This window comes from Ananas comosus, linkage group 3, assembly GCF_001540865.1.
Source record: "Ananas comosus cultivar F153 linkage group 3, ASM154086v1, whole genome shotgun sequence".
NCBI lineage: Eukaryota > Viridiplantae > Streptophyta > Magnoliopsida > Poales > Bromeliaceae > Ananas > Ananas comosus.
Genome location: NC_033623.1, coordinates 14218045 through 14235341, shown reverse-complemented (window position 1 = coordinate 14235341; position 17297 = coordinate 14218045). Strand labels below are relative to the sequence as shown.

Genomic DNA, 17297 nt, shown 5'->3' with positions numbered 1-17297 from the left:
AAAATACGTATTAAATACGGTGAACCATTCACCGTATTTGAACACCGTAAATGATTTACCGTGTTCAATTTAACACACGGCCCCCGCCCTACCCTCTTGGTGCTGATGTGGCAAGTCAGAATCATTTTTGCAAATTAAATTTTGGCAGGATAAATTTTAAAATAAAAATTTGCTAAATGCAAAAAAAGGCCCATATTTTGCTGATTGCTCTGGGCAACAACATTTGGAAAAACAACACGTGGCGCAGTAAGTACAGTACTTTATTTCCGACCATATCATCATTTTTATATATTTTAATTTTAATTTTAATTATTTATAAAATTTATCATATAAACTTATACAGTGTACCATATGATTTACTATTTGTTTCATAATATACAGATTTAAGTGACCTTGCATTAGGGATCGATCAATTTTGACTGGAGGAGGGAGGAGGCTACGCTAACAAAAGTAGTTTGATATTACAAAATCAAAGCTCGAGTAAGATTTCTTGTAAAAATCTAAAAGTTTTGTAAATTTCAAGTTTTTCTTATAAATTTATTATTAGTGAAGTCCTTCTCGACTTATTCAAAACACTATTGAGGTTGGTTTGGAGATATGATTTATAAGGGGGTATACATATTGCTTTTCCTATTTCGAGACACATGAGATGTGCTGTTCTTTGATTGTTCACATTGATATATCTATGGTAGACTTGTGTAACAAACAAAATATATTGCTATACATATTTTAGAAAGGTTTGTTTTATCTGTGACTATTTTGTTTTTTTTTTTTTTTTAAAGAGAGAGATTGGTAGCATGTTACTCGTTTCGTTTATTTCATTTAAAAATAAATTTAGTTGGAAATGTGAATAAACTAGGATTCGAACTTGAATATCGGGTACCAACCACCAACCATTTTGTCACTTGCTCTAGTGACGGTCGGTGACTGTAATAGTTAAAACTATGCCTACTAGAGCTTCCCACTCATTAGACTGTTTTTTTTCCTTTACAAGTTAAATTTTGCCATGTGTTTATGTTTGCATAATTACACAGGAAATAATAAAAAAAAGGTAAACAATTGTTTTTTTTTTTTGATAGATGGGTAGAATCATCAAATTTTTTGCCACTTGCTCTAGAAACGATCGGTAACAAGTAAACATTTGTTGGAGCATATTTTCAGTTGACAGTGTATTAGACCGGGTCGACGGTTCAGCCATTGGGCCTCGGCCCATTTTAACCTAATTCAAGAGATTAGCTCTTTTACGGCCTACTTAGGCCCGTAGGCTGAGTCCAATTATTCGCCACACATTACAATCCAATCCAACGCGGCTTCGCTCTCCACCACAACCGAAACTATATAAGAAGGGGGAGCGCGAGACGTGGCGTGGGAGAAACCGTGCGTAGTAGCCATTGCCGAGCCGAGCTCTCCCCACCTCCCCATGGGCCTCTGCCGAAGAAGGTCGTTGTCTTCGGCGCCGGGTGGGCCGGTTTCGCCTCCGCTCACCACCTCATCAAACAGGTCTCTCTCTCTCTCTCTCTCTCTCTCTCTCTCTAGTTCCAGGAATGCTTCCTGATGTGTTTTTCTCGATCTTCTACTTTGCTACATGATTGTAGGGTTTCGATGTTACGCTTCTTGAAGCAGGGATTGGGCCCGCCGAGGAGATCGGTGTCAGAGGTGTGCCTTTCCGCCCCCCCCCTCTTTCTATTGAGGATTTTTTGCGATTATATTTGATTCTTGGGATCTGATGTTGAGCGTGTAATCACGTAATTCCTGGGTTTGTACGTTGTTTGTTGGAAATTTGTTCATAATATACAGTTGGAAGAATGCATGATCATGATTAGGGATAGACGATGGATCGTTGAACAATAGTTTAGTTGTTTGAAATCTGTTTTACTTTGAAACTCTTTAAGGATTCGAGGCGCATGTAATTTGGTAGTGTAAATCTTACTTTAGAAACGCTGATGCTGACAATTTTTGATATATAGGTAAATTCAACACCTTAATCTTTGTTCTACTAAACTAAAAAAGAAGATTCGTAGTGTTATCCTTCTCTGCGGTGACCTTAATCATCGGAATGCAACTGTAGGTTTTTGGTATCCGTATCGTAATATATTCTCTGTTGTTGATGAGCTTGGTGTTGAACCGTTCACTAAGTGGACTAAAGCGGCATTTTACTCCCCAGAAGGCATTGAGGTGAAGTACTTCTGTATGCACATTATTAGTCAACATATTTTTGCTTATTTTCGTATCAAAAGCAGAGCGTGTTGAGTGGCCGAATGCTCTTTTCCATGACTTCTTCACACAAAAGGAATTTCAGGCAAAGCAAGAGCATGGAAAAGAGGCTCTTGATCTTCGTCATGCTTTGTGGTGATCATCTATCCTGAGCATGTCAGTTGGTAATCACTATGCAGGTTGAGCTTCCTATATTTCAGGATTTGCCTCGATTACCGGCTCCTCTTGGTGCTCTTATATATCCCCAAGTATGTTCATAACAGCATTCCTCACCCCATTGAAATCATCAGCGTTATTCTGTTTTTGCTCTTGTTTGAATCAGGCCTTTATTTCTTCTTTTATATAGTTTCCTCGCCTTCCTTTGGTGGATCGATTGACTCCAATTCCTCTTATGGCTGCAGGTATTGATTCAAGACATTGATTTCTTCCTTAGAATATTACTTCTGGAAACCCAAAAGAGTTTTTGATTTGGGTCCTACTGTTCACGTTAGATCTTTCCATTATATCAACACTCTAATGTATGCTTATGGAATGCAGTCATTGACTTTGACAACACTGACATGGCTTGGAGGAAATATGATGCAAGTGAGGAAGTTATCTTGATAGCGGATTGCTCATGGTACTTAATGAAGCCTCAGAACTTGACACATTTTAAAGTTTGATAGGAGCTTTTAATGGCAGTGACTTCAAGGGAACTATTTAAACAATTTGGTTGCTCTCGGCGGCTTTATCAAGAAGTTTTTGGACCAGTAGTTCAGGTTGGCTTGTTTGCTCCAGGAGAGCAGTGTAGTGCAGCTGCAACCTTGGGGATGCTGTATTATTACGTTCTCTCACATCAGGTTCGTTCCTTCCACTGATTAAAAGTATTTTTTTGGTTTATTGCTTATCATATGGCTTGTGTTAGCCATATTTGACAGAGACTAAGCCATCACTAAAGTCTTGCGGTAGCCATTTTTGACAGAGACTAAGCCATCACTATGATCTTGTGGGTTACTTCACTTCTTTTGGCCTGTACAGCAAAATTTTGATGTCGTATGGTGTCGTGGGACAGTTGAAGAAAAGATTTTGTCTCCGTGGCTCAAATCACTGGAATTAAAAGGCTTAAAGTTCCATGGAAACAGAAAACCAACAGACTTTATCATAAACGAAGAGAGTGGATGCATTTCAGGGGTTGCATGTGGGCAGGAGATTCACAAGGCTGATGCATTTATTTTAGCTGTTGGAGTCTCAGCTCTTCAGTCCATAATTACCAGCAGGTAGAACTTTCTGAAATTGGTGACAGCATCAACCTCTTCTTATTAGAAATCACAGCCTGCCTAATAGATTTTTCAAATGGTTTTCTGGGTTCATAGTTATCTGCGCATGTCTAACCTATCTACTTGAAATCTATTTACTGCAAACTTAGTACTGTTCTTCTTCTGTATAACAATATGTGGAAGTTCAAATCTTATATATATGCAACAGAATCATCCTTTTTAAATATAATAATCTGTGAGAATTTCAGGTACTTACTAAAATGCCTTTCCTTAGCATGCTTGCTGACAACTGAGTTTCATGTAGTCCTTTGCTACAGACACGGCAGGAATTTATGAATGTTCTTAAATTGGATACCATTGATGTGGTCTCTGTTAAACTATGGCTTGATAGAAAGGTAAGCAAAATGCAATCTTCTTTTCTTTGTCGAGTCAGAAGGCATCTTCAAGTTCAAGTGCTGATTTTAAAAGCTATCAGGTTAAAATTCCGAATGCAGCCAATGTCTGCTATGGCTTCGACGATTCTGCTGGATGGACTTTCTTTGATCTCTCTTCAATTTATGATGATTATGACAATGAAGCAGCAACAGTTTTAGAGACCGAGATTGTAAGTTCTATTGTTTCTTTGTTGACTATCTTTGGCAATAGAAAAAAAAGATGTTTTGCATAGTTGGTATGTGTGAACCTTGTTGATTTTCCCGCATGCCCGCGTGGATACTCCTGACAATGCATATGTGCAAATAACAAGTTTGTCAGGGCTACACACAAATGCCAAATTTGCACTGAATTCGCACAATTTTGCATAGTTACAGGGGCACCTATGCGAAAAACCTGAATGTTAGATTTATTATTAGAATCCATCTATCTGAATTTTCACTTGCTGCAGTACAATGCCAGTCAATTATTGCCGCTAAAAGATGAACAGATTGTTGCAAATGTTATGCCATATCTAAGGAAATGCATACCAGAATTCCAAGAGGCCGTTATAGTGCAGCAAATGGTTGTAAGATGCCCCATGTCTGCAACTCATTTTTCTCCAGGTAGCATTTTCTGATTATAAGTTTGCTGATGCATATTTCAGATCTTTGTCAGCTTTGTATTTAACAGTTGTAGGTCATAGTATGATAATGTAGCATCATTGTACAAGCTTTGCTCATCTATCTGGTGTTTGTAGGGGCAAACTATGCATTTGATGGTCTTTTTTTTTTCATATTTAATGCTTACACCTCATGCTTATGATTGCTGTGGTCATTGCTCAGCGTAAAGTGGGCCTCTTTTTTACCAATTTTCTCTGAAATATATAATTAACATGATGATCTGCTTCCGTTATATATGCAAATTTGTTGAGAGGTTATTTTATGATTGTTGGGCAAATTTTTGAAGATATTCTGTTGTGGTTGTTTGATGTTAAGTTGTTTCTCTGAAGCTATGGGGGGAAGAAAAAAGACAACTTATAAACTGTTACTTGTGCTTACTAATATTCATATAAGTGAAGCACAATTTCAAGAAATATTGGCCTCTAGAGTCTTTAGTAAGCCCTGTCTAAAGAGGGTTGCTAGTCCATCAAATAGGACACACATGCATCATTTTGGAAATTTGAAAGAGAATGGACCTTTGCCATGTTTATGCAGAAAAAAGTTGTGAGACAGAAAGAGACTAGAGAAAACTGGGGAAAGTTTAATGCAATTTTAGACGTGGCATGTATTAATGGACACAATTTTAGTGTTCATACCATTAAGTCAGGTTATGAAATGAGATACAAGAATGGGCCCAATGTATAACTACTTACACTCTTGCAGGGATTTAGTTAATTTGACGTGTTATCAAATAGATTAGATTGAAAGGTATGTCGGCCATGATTTTGTTTGCTTTGAGCTGATATATGGGCTTATCTATATGATTCTTCCAAGGATGGCCCCAATTGAATTCTAATTACAAGCATATAAGTTGCAGGTTCTTATAGGTACATGATGCGAGGCTCGACTTCCTTCCCAAACTTGTTTATGGCTGGTGATTGGATTGTTAATCGACATGGGTCCTGGTCCAAGGTAAGGACTTGAAACTATTTTGCAGATTCTCTCTCTCTCCCTCTCTCTCGATTGCTGGTTCTTGTGAGAAATTAAATACACATTGTAAGTTTTTTCCCATACTAGGAAAAAGCCTATGTGACTGGACTAGAAGCTGCTAATAGGGTAGTGGATTTTCTCGGTGAGGGTAACTTTGCCAAAATAATAGCAGTTGAGGAAGATGAGCCTCATATTGAAGCACTACGAAATTTCAACAGAAGAGCTAACGAGATAAGATCTCAGCTTCCACTGTCCGACTTCTTTCTCTAATGGCGTTTATTATTTATCGTTGGCACTGTAATGCTCGTTTATGCAAAATTAAGGTGTAGATTTCACCATTAAACGTCGAACTTATAGCCAAGTTTTACTTTGGTTCTCAAACTTTTAAGTTGAATATTGGGCAACTCTTAACTTTTGAAAATCATTTCTCTTTAGGCTTGGTTACTGTTAGAAGAAAGAAAAAAAACCGGCGCATCTGTACATCTGTCCGTCATGCTTCCATCGGCCTTAGATCTGATCTCATATTTGATCTCTACTTGGAAATTGGCTAGTTGAATTGTAAGAAAGGAATGACTAGAGGGACAATGGATTTGTGGTGCAAAGTATAAGCGCACTGGATTCAGGGAATGTTGTTTCCTTAGTGTTGAGTGCCCAATATAAAAGTTTAGAGACCAAAGTGAAAACTTGACTAAAGGTTCAGGGTCCAATGGTGCAATTTCCCCGAAAATTATGTTATGCCCTCTCTTTGATGTCTTTAGTATGTAAATATCCTATCTCACACTCCATTTTATATAAAAAAATTCTTGATATAAAGTTACTCTTTTACGTAAGAGCCTTTGAAGTGATTCTTAATTTTGCGGATATATCTTGGTTTTTGAAAGGATATTATATTATTATGAAGGTCCTACACTACCTGAAATATCAACGGTGAATTATTTCTAGTTGAATGACGGGCTATCAGAAACATCTCAGAATATTTCGTGACAGAATTGCTGCTACATTTCCAACAGGGCAAGACCTGCAAGAAATGGAGTTTTAATTAGGGTATTTTTCAAGACAAGGTTTCTTCCGTATAAAATCAGGGAAGACTACACCAACCTGTTTGGCCCAGCTCTGAAGTACAAACAGTGTCCGAGTTCTTTATTAGTTGATTCTCTCTGTGGCAGAATTGGAAGAAACAAAGGTAAGCTTCCGCTTTCAAAATCTTATATTTAATTCCCACTATAGCAAATTATCAAACTGCCACTTAATTAAATCACATATGGTCCCACTCTACAGAAGTATAACTGTGTTGACAAAATGTTAGGTTTCACCGAGTCCTCCAAAATCTAACCAACACCACCCCTAGTAGTAACTTCTAGAAATCATCAATCGGTAGCAACGTAAGAGCATGGAAGGATAATGTACCTCATTAGGACGCATTGTTGTTTGATATCCGCACTAAAAGCAAGACCAGTTTGAGCGGTTCACCGCCATTCTAAACCTTAACAAAAGCGATTTCATCTTTTCGGAGCTGAACCACGAAAAATTCCTACTTACAATTTAACCACGTCACATTATCCCAAACCATCCTAATTTAATTCGAATACACGGGGCTATTCAACGATCCCCGTACAAATTATAGCTATATGTTAGTTACGTGTCGGTTCTTACCTAACATTGGAAGCGGTTACCAACCCCTTTTTCAGAACCAAACACCAGTGGAAGCCACAGATGCACGGGCGTATGTACTAATAGGTCCAACAAGTGGTTCATCTTAATACACATTCTCTACCATAAACCATTCAATACCTAACCCTATAGTACAAACCATAATTAAGTGAACAATGATGTAGATATTTCATTTACTGCGCTAAGTAAACAGAAACAAAAACACGAAACGATGAATAAATGCATCGTATTTGCAAGGGTAATTGTTTATACTTGTTTAAGCTCGTCAGAAATTGACTAGTCCTTTGCATGAGATTAATGGATGACACAGGGGTCATAGAACTCTGCCGATTCTGCAAAGATGTAGCCCCATAAAAGGCGAAGAACTCTGTATAATTATAGATGGATTACAAAGTCCAATGTTCGTTGGACGATTACATATACATTTATATGCGCCTATAGTTTGCATACATTAGTGGTTTCGACATCTCGTCTACACAGTGGGCAGGAACCGTGCTTTGTGAGCCAAGTGTCGATGCACGGCAAATGAAACATGTGTCTGCAATAAGGCAAGCTTCTTACAATCTCTCCAACTTGGAAATCCTGAAAAGTTTTAACACTTAGTGCAATACTACTATTATTGGAAATCACCAACGTGAAATTTACGTAAAACCGAAACCAACCTGGAGGCATACAGAACAGCAGATGTTCTCTCCCGTTTCGTCGACTTTATTTCCCATGGTAATTCTAATCTTTGGGATATTGTCAATTGAATCCTTTGATACGCCTCTCGTTCCTCCAGTTTCGAAGAAATCAGGAACTTCCATGTACGATGAGCCTAAAGCACTCATCTGTAATCAGAACCGGTTGAATCATTACCAAAGCATTGTACTACTAATCTTCTTTAAATTGCTAGCAAAAGATGTCAACATGCACCAGTAAAATAGATAACAATGTATTGGAAATGCATATTTTCTATTTTGATTCGAGTCTTGCTACAACTTATATGAAAAAAAAGAAAAGAGGACATGAGTTGATACCTGGCTCTGTACAGCACTCTGCACTGCAGGACCGACCTTTTCCCTTACAAGTCGCCCACTCAGAAGACTACAGATGATGTCCATCTGAACAAATGAGTTTAGAAGTATAGTGAGCACTGTAACTTAGAAGAGGTCAACTTCTTAGCCGCCGAATAGTAAGTAGAGATGTAATGCACTACAACTATAAGAACGCAGGCACTTACCTAGGATTTTTAAGCTGCATCTAAATATTTCTCTTTCTTATGCTAACCGCAGGTGCAACGTTAAAGCTCATAGTTTAGCTAACACAATTCTCCAAATGTACCACCCCACATGCTCAAATGTGTACCTTGTACTGTTTCAGGTTTATTGTGCTTAACTCTGTAATGTTGGCCGAGTATAAAGAAATTACCCACTGGCATTCCCTTAGACAAGAGTAAACTAAAATAAACCAGCGTCATCAACATTTCATTAGCTTAAGTCAGTCAATTGTTGCAACAGGGTACCAAACCTCTTTAAAAGGTACGAAGTTTGTTCATTTCAATAGAAACCTCTCTTAAGATGGACAAAAATGTTCATAAAAGCATAGCATGTTCACAACTGACAGGCCCCAGGCAGCGAGGAGGAGACAGATAACTATTGCAAGAATGCTAGGTTTCTCTACTTTTATTTAAATGGTATGATAAGTCGGTGAATTGGTACTTGAATAGACATTCACATCCATTTTAACTGAGGGTTTTTCGATAGAGTTAATCACAAATTCAGTCCCTGAAGTTCGACCCGTTGCAAATATGATAATTTAGTCTTGAAGTGTGACCCTGGCTTAACGTCAGAAATTGACCTCGATTCCAAAATTCGCCCTTAAAAGTTCAATATCGGCTATTAACGTCATCCTCAAAGTTTTGATTTTAACAATCGGTTTAGTCTCAGAATGGTGTTATCATGACATAAACGGAGCTACGAGGAAGGGACTACATAGCTACAAATGGAACTACGAGGACAAAACTAAACCCTGGAGTAAACTTCAACTAAAATGAAGAGTTAACTACTGCTATCACATTTTAACCCAAAAAAGGTTTTCAATTGTATGGTAACATAGCAATTTCTTCTGGAGAGAACTATTAGGCTCTTTCAAAGCTTACCACATACAATATGCTCCATATTCCAGACTCATTCGACTTCCACAGATCGAGAGATGATTCGACGACCTCGATCGAGAAGACCGCGCCGGAAATAGCCCCAATCCCGGCCCCTCGGAACATCCCGCTTTCGGTCGCTAAGCCGATCAAAGCACCGGTGACGGCGCCGACAAATGAGCCCACTGAACCCAAATGAGATAGCACAGAAACAAGCATCAGCATATCATTTAATCAAAATGGTACCCAGTGATTCAGGATCAAACAAGGAAATTATGCATCAGATGATTACAGAAGCAGAGGTATGTTAAAAATCAAACATTTGATGCAAACAAATAAAAAAATAAAAGGCACTAAACTCATCAAATCCTGTTCTAGAGCAGAGGCTTAAAGGGAATGAACCATTGATTGAAAACGAAAGGGAAAAAAAATAAAAAAACCAATTTCAAATCACCAATGGCAAATGCAGGAATCAAACACCAAACTCATCAAATCATGCTCTAGCACTAATGCTAGAGAAAGCCCACATCCCAAATCACCACAAACTCTCATGTAGCACTTCACCAACAAGTTTATCAAGCATAAAAAGATGAAAAAAAACAAAACAAAACAAAACAAACCTATAGCAAAAATGCATGTGATGGTGGCGCAAAGCACCCTCCCAGCCACCTGAGAAGCCATGGCACCATAGCTCCCACATCCCCTCCGAACCCACTCATCAAAAGAAGAAGAAGAAGAAGAAGAAGAAGAAGAAGAAGAAGAGGAAGTATAGGAATCCATTTGTTGCACTACAGTGTAAATATAGTTAGGTGAGATGGGTATTAATAAGAAGGGGTGGGAGGGGGGGAGTGTTGAAGTAGTGGAACCAATAATCAAAGTGTAAAGGAGGGATTTTTGGAAAAGGATGGGAGGAGGAGGAGGAGGAGGAGAAGGGGAAGGGGAGGTAGAAGAAAAGGAAAGAAAAGGAGGGGTAGGAGTGTAATTAATGAGCAGCAGAGGAGTGTGGGTTTTTGGAAACAAAGAAAAACTGTGGGAGCACTCTCTCTCTCTCTATCTCCCTCTCTCTGTTTGTGTGGTTTGTGTAGTCCCTGGGAACACTTCAATTCAGAGTTCCCCTACTACTGCTGAGTACTAATAACACAAGCTTTTGCCTTGTGTTGGACTTTATACCGTTTGGTTCGGGGTTAAGAAAAAATTAGTTATTCCAGGAATAGAGTTAAGTTTAGGGTTAAGGTGGAGTTAGAGTATTTTTGTGTTTGGTTGGGGTTGGAGTTAGTCCAGGATAGTGAAAAATAGTGTTTGGTTGGAGTATGTGGGATAAGAAAGATAGTGGGTTATTATGAATAGAAAATAGTGTTTGATTGGGGTTTGGTGCGGTTAGGTGGGGTTACCTAATCCGGGATAACCCATTTGAGGTAAGGTTACCTAACCCCACCCATTTTTAGAAGTGTTTGGGGATAAAATGAGGGTTAAGAGGTTATTCCACCCCTTAACCTCCAACCAAATGGAGGTAGGCATACCATAACCGATTTTTTTAGGGTTAATTGCATACAGCCTCCTACTATAAGTATATCCAATAACAGATATATTTTCATAAAATTTAATTTTTTATTTTTCTTCTTATAAAAGTATGGAAAAACTTCAAAAAATCCACTGTGGTTTCGTATTTTTTCATTTTAGTACCCTGTGTTTTAAAGTGTATCAAGTTAGTACTTTGTGGTTTTATTTTTGTATCAAGTTAGTACCCTATGGTTTTTAAACCACATGGTACTAAAGTGATAAAGTCCGAAACCATAGGGTACTAAAGGGATAAAGTGCGAAACCACAAGGTACTAACTTGATACACTTTAAACCACAGGGTACTAAAGTGATATAGTGAGAAACCACAGGATACTAATTTTATACACTTTAAACCACATGATACTAAAATGAAAAAAAATGAAATCACAAGGGGGGTATTTGAAGTTTTCTCTAAAAGTTTTAACATTTTCACATATATCTTTACTGTTAGGATTTATTAAAAAACATCTAGTTAACTATAAGTAAAATACTTAATTCTAATTAGTAAATGAGTTAAATTGATCTTTTTCCTCTCTTATATTATCAGGTTAAATACTTTTTAGGGAGGACATTTCTATATAATTCTAACAATTGGGACTTTCAAAGGGATATATATATAATGACAAAAATATCATTTCATTTATCTACCGTTAAAAAAAAATAGTATTTTAACGGTAACAAACCAGAGGAGTGAAAATTAGTATCACTGGACTTTTGTAGAAATAAAAATAAAAAGTTGGACTTTATAGGAATATATTTGCTATTTGATATATTTATATGGAGCTTTTTGCAATTAATCCTTTTTATGTTAATTAAGAATTTTGAGCCGCTTGAGTAAATTGCATTACTGATCCCCAAACTTGAAGACAAGTAATAAGTTTCATTTTTGGTCCCAAAATTTCAAATTTGATAATCAGAATCCTAAAATTTTATTTTAATTCTTAAATCTTCAACCGTGTTTCTTTTTAGTCTTTATGATATAACAGACATTATTATTTGCAGACAATTCTTATCATACTAATAGTCTTGTACATCACGAGTTTCTTAATTCTGCATCAATTTCGTACTTTTAATTTGATTGTCTCATTGTTATATAAAGAAAAAGGTTAAAATTTGATGTTGATGAGTAGTAGGATCAATGTATGAGATGATTAAAAAAAAAAAAAAAGTCACTAAATGGACAATACAGGAATGTACAAATGCGTGCACAATATTTTTTTCTCTAATAATAAATTATAAATATGTATAGCAACTAACCTATTATTTTTTTTCTAAAGCTATTACACTACTAAACTATTTTTTTATTTACAAGGCAATCTTTATAATCTATTAAAAATAATTTAGTTTAATCAAGTGAACTTGCATTAATTGTTACAAAACCGTAGCAAAAAAATTACTTGTAATTTTCCTTTATCTCTTCTATATTTTCTTTTTTCTTTTTTTTTTTCCTGGTGAGTCACATCATAATACCCTATGTACACTAGAAGTCGTTATCATAGCACATCTAGACACTGTGCAATCTCAGAGAAACCTATTTACCTTAAATACAATACCCTGTTTTTTAAAGCCCATAGAAACAATAGTTGTATTGTCCCAAACTGCTACAAATACGATTTGCTGTGGATACGTAGATGGGAGAGATATGGGCACAAGCACCTCAGTGAAAATAAATATCCAAAAAAAAAAATCTTCTGGGGCATTAAATACCATAAATAAGATACATATATTGCATACATGGACAAAAGTTTAACAAAAGAGAATCATTGAGAGGAAAAGAAAATGGCAATTGTGTATTCATTTAATTGGACAGCTCATGGAGATAAGAGCTGATATATTTACCATTATGTAACACTTACATGGAGGAAACAAAGAAAAGCAAAAAAAATGCTATCTATTACACCAATAAATAGGTTACAAGTTTTTAGTATTAAAAAATTGCTAAAAGTAGTAAGAAAATAATAGTTTTTGAATGAATGAATTGTAAAATTTACACTCTATAAATAGAGGTAGAAATTGTACTGCACAAAAATAAAATTATGTACATGAATAAGTAAATATATAGTTAAGAGTGGTCAAAGCATTGAAAGAAGCGAGAAAAAAAAAAAAAAAACCAATAATATTGAGAACACGTTTGAAGGATAGAAAAGAGTCGAATGGTTCGACGCAGAAATAATTAACTTTTTCTTTAAGCATAGTGCATGAAGTCCACCACTCTTAAATTCATATAATTTTTTTTCGATTATATAACTATTAGTGCCCAAATTTTACTTCGATTTACTCTCAAGACAATGTAATTATATAATTTGAAGTAAGAGAGAAATTGTATAAGCTCTTGATAATTCAAATCACTTACTTTAAAGTAAGATTAAATTTCGAAAGTTTGGAAACAGTAAAACATGATGTACGTTGTGTCCTACATGTTTAAACCAATATAAAAAAATACAGTTGTTGTGCTAACCAAAATTATAGCCCCTCTTTTTAATATTACCTGCACTAATAAAAAGGTGTCCATGATTACTATAATTGAAATTCGAGGATGTAATCAAAATGGAATCAAACTTCTATGGCTAATTAGTTCATAGTTTATTCCGCATATAAAGCTTAAACAAACTCCTTCTGATGACAACTACAGCTAAAATAAAGGTGACAAAGAGATGTACATATGTTTCCTTGTATGACATAATAGTTTGAATAAATTTGCAACCCACTTTTATCGCTTTCACTTGTACTAACTCTAAGAATTAATAAAATCAAGTCTCTTCTAATTAATTAGGAAAAAGAAAAGAAAAGTTGAAACCTCTCATTTTCATTAACCAAATTCACATAAAAAGGCCAAAAGTTGTAGGTACATTTTTGCATCACTGGAGAACACTAATAAACGTCGCGGTCGCGCTGAGCCGGTGTTAAAATTAGCCGTCCTGCAGGCGTGCCCGATAAACATGTGGATTACGATAATCTAAACAAATCTATTGATTATTTGGTTGAAAATGACGTATTAAGAGGGCCAGTAAGATGTGAAATATAACTATATTTTTTTGTTTAGTATATTCATTTTTCGCATTGTGCGAATCGAGGGCGCGATACACTGCACCGGAACTTGAATTCGAGACCTCCCAATGCGAAAAATTAAGCGTTGTTTGATGAAGTATCGTGTAAATGTACTGTTGTTCAACAAAGTAACGACATTTTTTTAATGGAAATCATCTCATATCACCCATAAGTCCATTTTCACGGCTCTTAAATTATCACATTTTATAATGAAATAGTCGTTTTAAAAAATCAGGCGAAACATAACACATAACACGTAAAAATGTTCAAACGGTATGCAAAGTATTTGGATTAGCAAAAGACGAAAGAAAAGAGTTAATTAATTATGGAATATTCACAAACGATTGCCCTCAAGTGTATCCAAGATAGGAATGTGGTACCAAACAATAAAGTTTTTGTCAAAGAAAACAATCTCTCATGATGCTGGTATCTTAGACTTGTGGAGCAAATGAATCGAGAGAAGATGATACACCCATTAAAAATCCAATCGTGAATTATAGGGTAAATGTTTTGTTTACGTAAATGTTCATAATTTACCCAGCAATTAGAGATACTAGAAATTTAGTATTGTTGAAATGTTCAGATCACTCGTATGGTGAAGCCATTTAAGCTATGAGACCTAGCCAACTGCGCTAGGTCCATTACCTCACCCCTGTAATCTAATTCATAATTTTAATGAATGAAACAGATAACAAATTATTTTTTTTTCAAAAAAAAATAGTATGGCGAAGCTTTTCGTTCTCTTTTTTAATTTAAGTTGGAAAGAAAAGGAGAAAACGAAGGAAAGATAAGCTTTATTTAATCTAATAAGTACAAGTATGATCATTTAATAAATTTAATTATGTCTTCTATTTTTTTGAGAAATAGATAGCATGCTATCCATTTCGTTTATTTCATTTAGAAATAAATTTAGCTGGAAATAAGAATCAACTAGTATTTGAACTTGGAAGCTCGGGTACCAACTACCAAGTCTTTTGCCACTTGCGTTAGGGACGGTCGGTATTATCATTCGAAAGAAAGTTTCAACACATTGATATACCAACTCGAACATTTATGGTTCGAGCCCTAGCCTCCCAGCACTTAGGGACAGAATCTCGGTATTTCATCTTGTACAGAGACTTGACAGGGTGCTTTGACGATGGAGTTCTGGCGGACTTTATACGGTTTGTTGCCATATGGTGTGTCCACATTGGCGGGTTATGATTTGACCCGATCCACATAAGTTATGGATCATGATTCATCCTAACAAGTTTAGGATAAGTATGAATTATATGTTTCTTATCAGTTAAGAAACATATCTTATAATAGATATTTATTATATGTTAATAAATATTCCAATCCTTATCCTAATCTATAGGAGATTCAGGATATTTAGGGGTTCCGTTATTTTATATATACGCCCCGTTTTCTCCCGCAGGAGAGATGATTGAATACGATCTAATTCGAGAATCCACAAAATCTTCCTTCTTCTCTCTCATCTTCCTCTCTGGGATTTCCACCTACGTTCCCGGGGTTTTAGGGTGTGGACATAGGAGAGGACTCTGGTAGCCCTCTCCGATTGGCATCCGTGACGTAAGGCGATCCGTTCCGTGACGTAAGGCGTACGCGTGGAAGAAGACGAAAAATGTGGGAGATCCAGAAGCATCGAGACAAGGACGATCCAAGAAGGCTTGTAAAACAAGCAACCCGATCCGATTCCGGTTCCCGGATACGTTGGCTATCCGGTTTGTAAGTTTCCGCTGCCTATTATTTCCACCAAATTAGTATCAGAGCCAGCATGCTTGTTTTCGCTTATATGATATCTTGTGATGCTATATTTTAGATCGCATGTTTTTCCTTGATCAATTCTTGATGTAGATCCGTTCTGCATTTTTTGTTTCTTTGTGAAATCGAAAAAAATTAAATTAGTTTTACTTTTTCTGATCATCATAGGAACATGTGAACTTTTTTTAACATATGTTGTTTTTTCGTGCAATTTTTTTTACTGGGAGCGGCATGAAGCGGCCTGCTGTGGGCGGCGTCGGTACTCACCTGCGCGGGCCCGCCTGCTGCAGGCACGGACGCAGGCCTACGACCAGCGCAGGGCTCTGCATGCTGCAGGTACCGAAGCCCACCCGCCGCTTCCGCCCGGGCCCCGCCCCGCTGCGGAGCGGGCTTACCCGCTGCTCCGAGCGGGCCCGCGCTGCGGCGGCGCGGGCGCAACCGCGCGCACGGCGCGGCTCGGCCCGCTGCTGCCGTGCGGAGCGCACCCGCACACGCCCTGCGGGCCGGCCCGCTGCGGGAGCGTAGCGCAACCGCCCGCACCGCCGGGCCTGGCCCGCTGTGGGTGCGGGGCTCTGCACGCATGCGCTCCGCGCAGGCCCGGCCCGCTGCGGGCACGGGCTGCACCAGCGCACCGCGCAGGGCCTCGCCTATTGCGGGCACAGGGCCGCCCCGCGGTAACCGTGCGAGCCCGGCCGCTGTGGGCACACGAGTCCTGTGCTGGGCTCGGCCCTGTGCGGCGGGCCTGCGTGAGCCCGAGCAGGCTCTGTAGCCGGCCTAGCTCGCTGCACGCAGTTCAAAAAAAAAAATAATAATAATAAAAATCCTGTGTGGATATTTTTATTTCCTGCATGATATTTGATAAATATATTTCCTGCGTAATATTTTTGGATACTTATTATGCCTTTTTTTTAGAATATGCATGTGTTGTTTATCCTATGTGGGTGTTTTTTTGCTTATGTAGCATGATATTTTATTGGCATATAAGTACTTATGTTATTCGGTGATTTTTTAACAAAATTTAATTTTGGAAAGACGGGTTCGACGTGTGCAGCATTCCTGTAGAATATTTATTTTCTGATGTACATCTTGTAGTGATGTAGTAGGTTTTAATTATGAAAAAGGTGATGTAATAATTAAGGCCATGTAAAGGAATGTGTTTTGCGCAGCGTCGACGTTTTTCAAATTAAATTTTGGCATAAGTACTTATTTTTTTTATCTGTGTGATGACATCATGTGATTTGTTCTTCATGTATAAAATTTTTTAAGGATGTGTTCTTTCAAAATGGATCAGTTTCAATTTTGAATAAGTTTCAAAATTAGTAGAAAAAATTAATAAGATTGTAATATTTTGAATCGATACTGGGTGATGATTACGAGCATAGCGAAGTTTTCGATCCCGTTGTGTCGAGGATAAAGTTTCAATCTTGTTAATTTTTTTGGGAATATGTGCCTAATGTCCAAACCTAATTTTGAATGTAGTGAAATGACTTCCAAGAACATCATAGCTGATCTCACCAGGGGTGATAAGCTAGATGGAAAGAATTATGATATTTGGCACAGGAAAATGCAATACCTGCTTAATGAACA

At 37.3% G+C, this 17297-nt stretch overlaps 2 protein-coding genes across 9 annotated transcripts; one reads left to right on the top strand and one right to left on the bottom strand.

Annotated features, from left to right (window-relative positions):
* LOC109707643 (15-cis-phytoene desaturase-like) lies at nt 1389–15578 on the top strand (the record flags this gene model as incomplete). 8 transcript variants are annotated; one of them, XM_020229072.1, is given in 15 exon segments in its annotated part: nt 1389–1500; nt 1596–1656; nt 2069–2175; nt 2394–2462; nt 2561–2615; nt 2752–2799; nt 2896–3053; nt 3232–3470; nt 3775–3865; nt 3946–4074; nt 4354–4507; nt 5421–5515; nt 5621–5784; nt 6544–6716; nt 15364–15578. In XM_020229072.1, coding segments are annotated over 15 exon segments (1786 nt in total), but the record flags the coding sequence as incomplete, so codon positions are not given.
* On the bottom strand, nt 7417–10439 carry LOC109707644 (NEP1-interacting protein 1-like). The gene is made up of 5 exons (XM_020229080.1): nt 9959–10439; nt 9345–9523; nt 8224–8307; nt 7867–8034; nt 7417–7786 (listed from the first exon to the last, which is right to left on the bottom strand). Exons 1-5 carry the CDS (start codon nt 10116–10118, stop codon nt 7640–7642), a joined length of 738 nt encoding a protein of 245 aa, XP_020084669.1. The 5' UTR covers nt 10119–10439; the 3' UTR covers nt 7417–7639.

Excerpts from the sequence above, each read along its gene's own strand:
- LOC109707644 (XM_020229080.1), bottom strand. The coding sequence starts at position 10,118 with ATGGATTCCTATACTTCCTCTTCTTCTTCTTCTTCTTCTTCTTCTTCT. Across the intron at positions 8,308-9,344 it reads TATGGAGCATATTGTATGTG|ATGGACATCATCTGTAGTCT; the intron begins GTAAGCTTTGAA and ends TCATTTGTTCAG. Across the intron at positions 7,787-7,866 it reads GCTGTTCTGTATGCCTCCAG|GATTTCCAAGTTGGAGAGAT; the intron begins GTTGGTTTCGGT and ends AAAACTTTTCAG.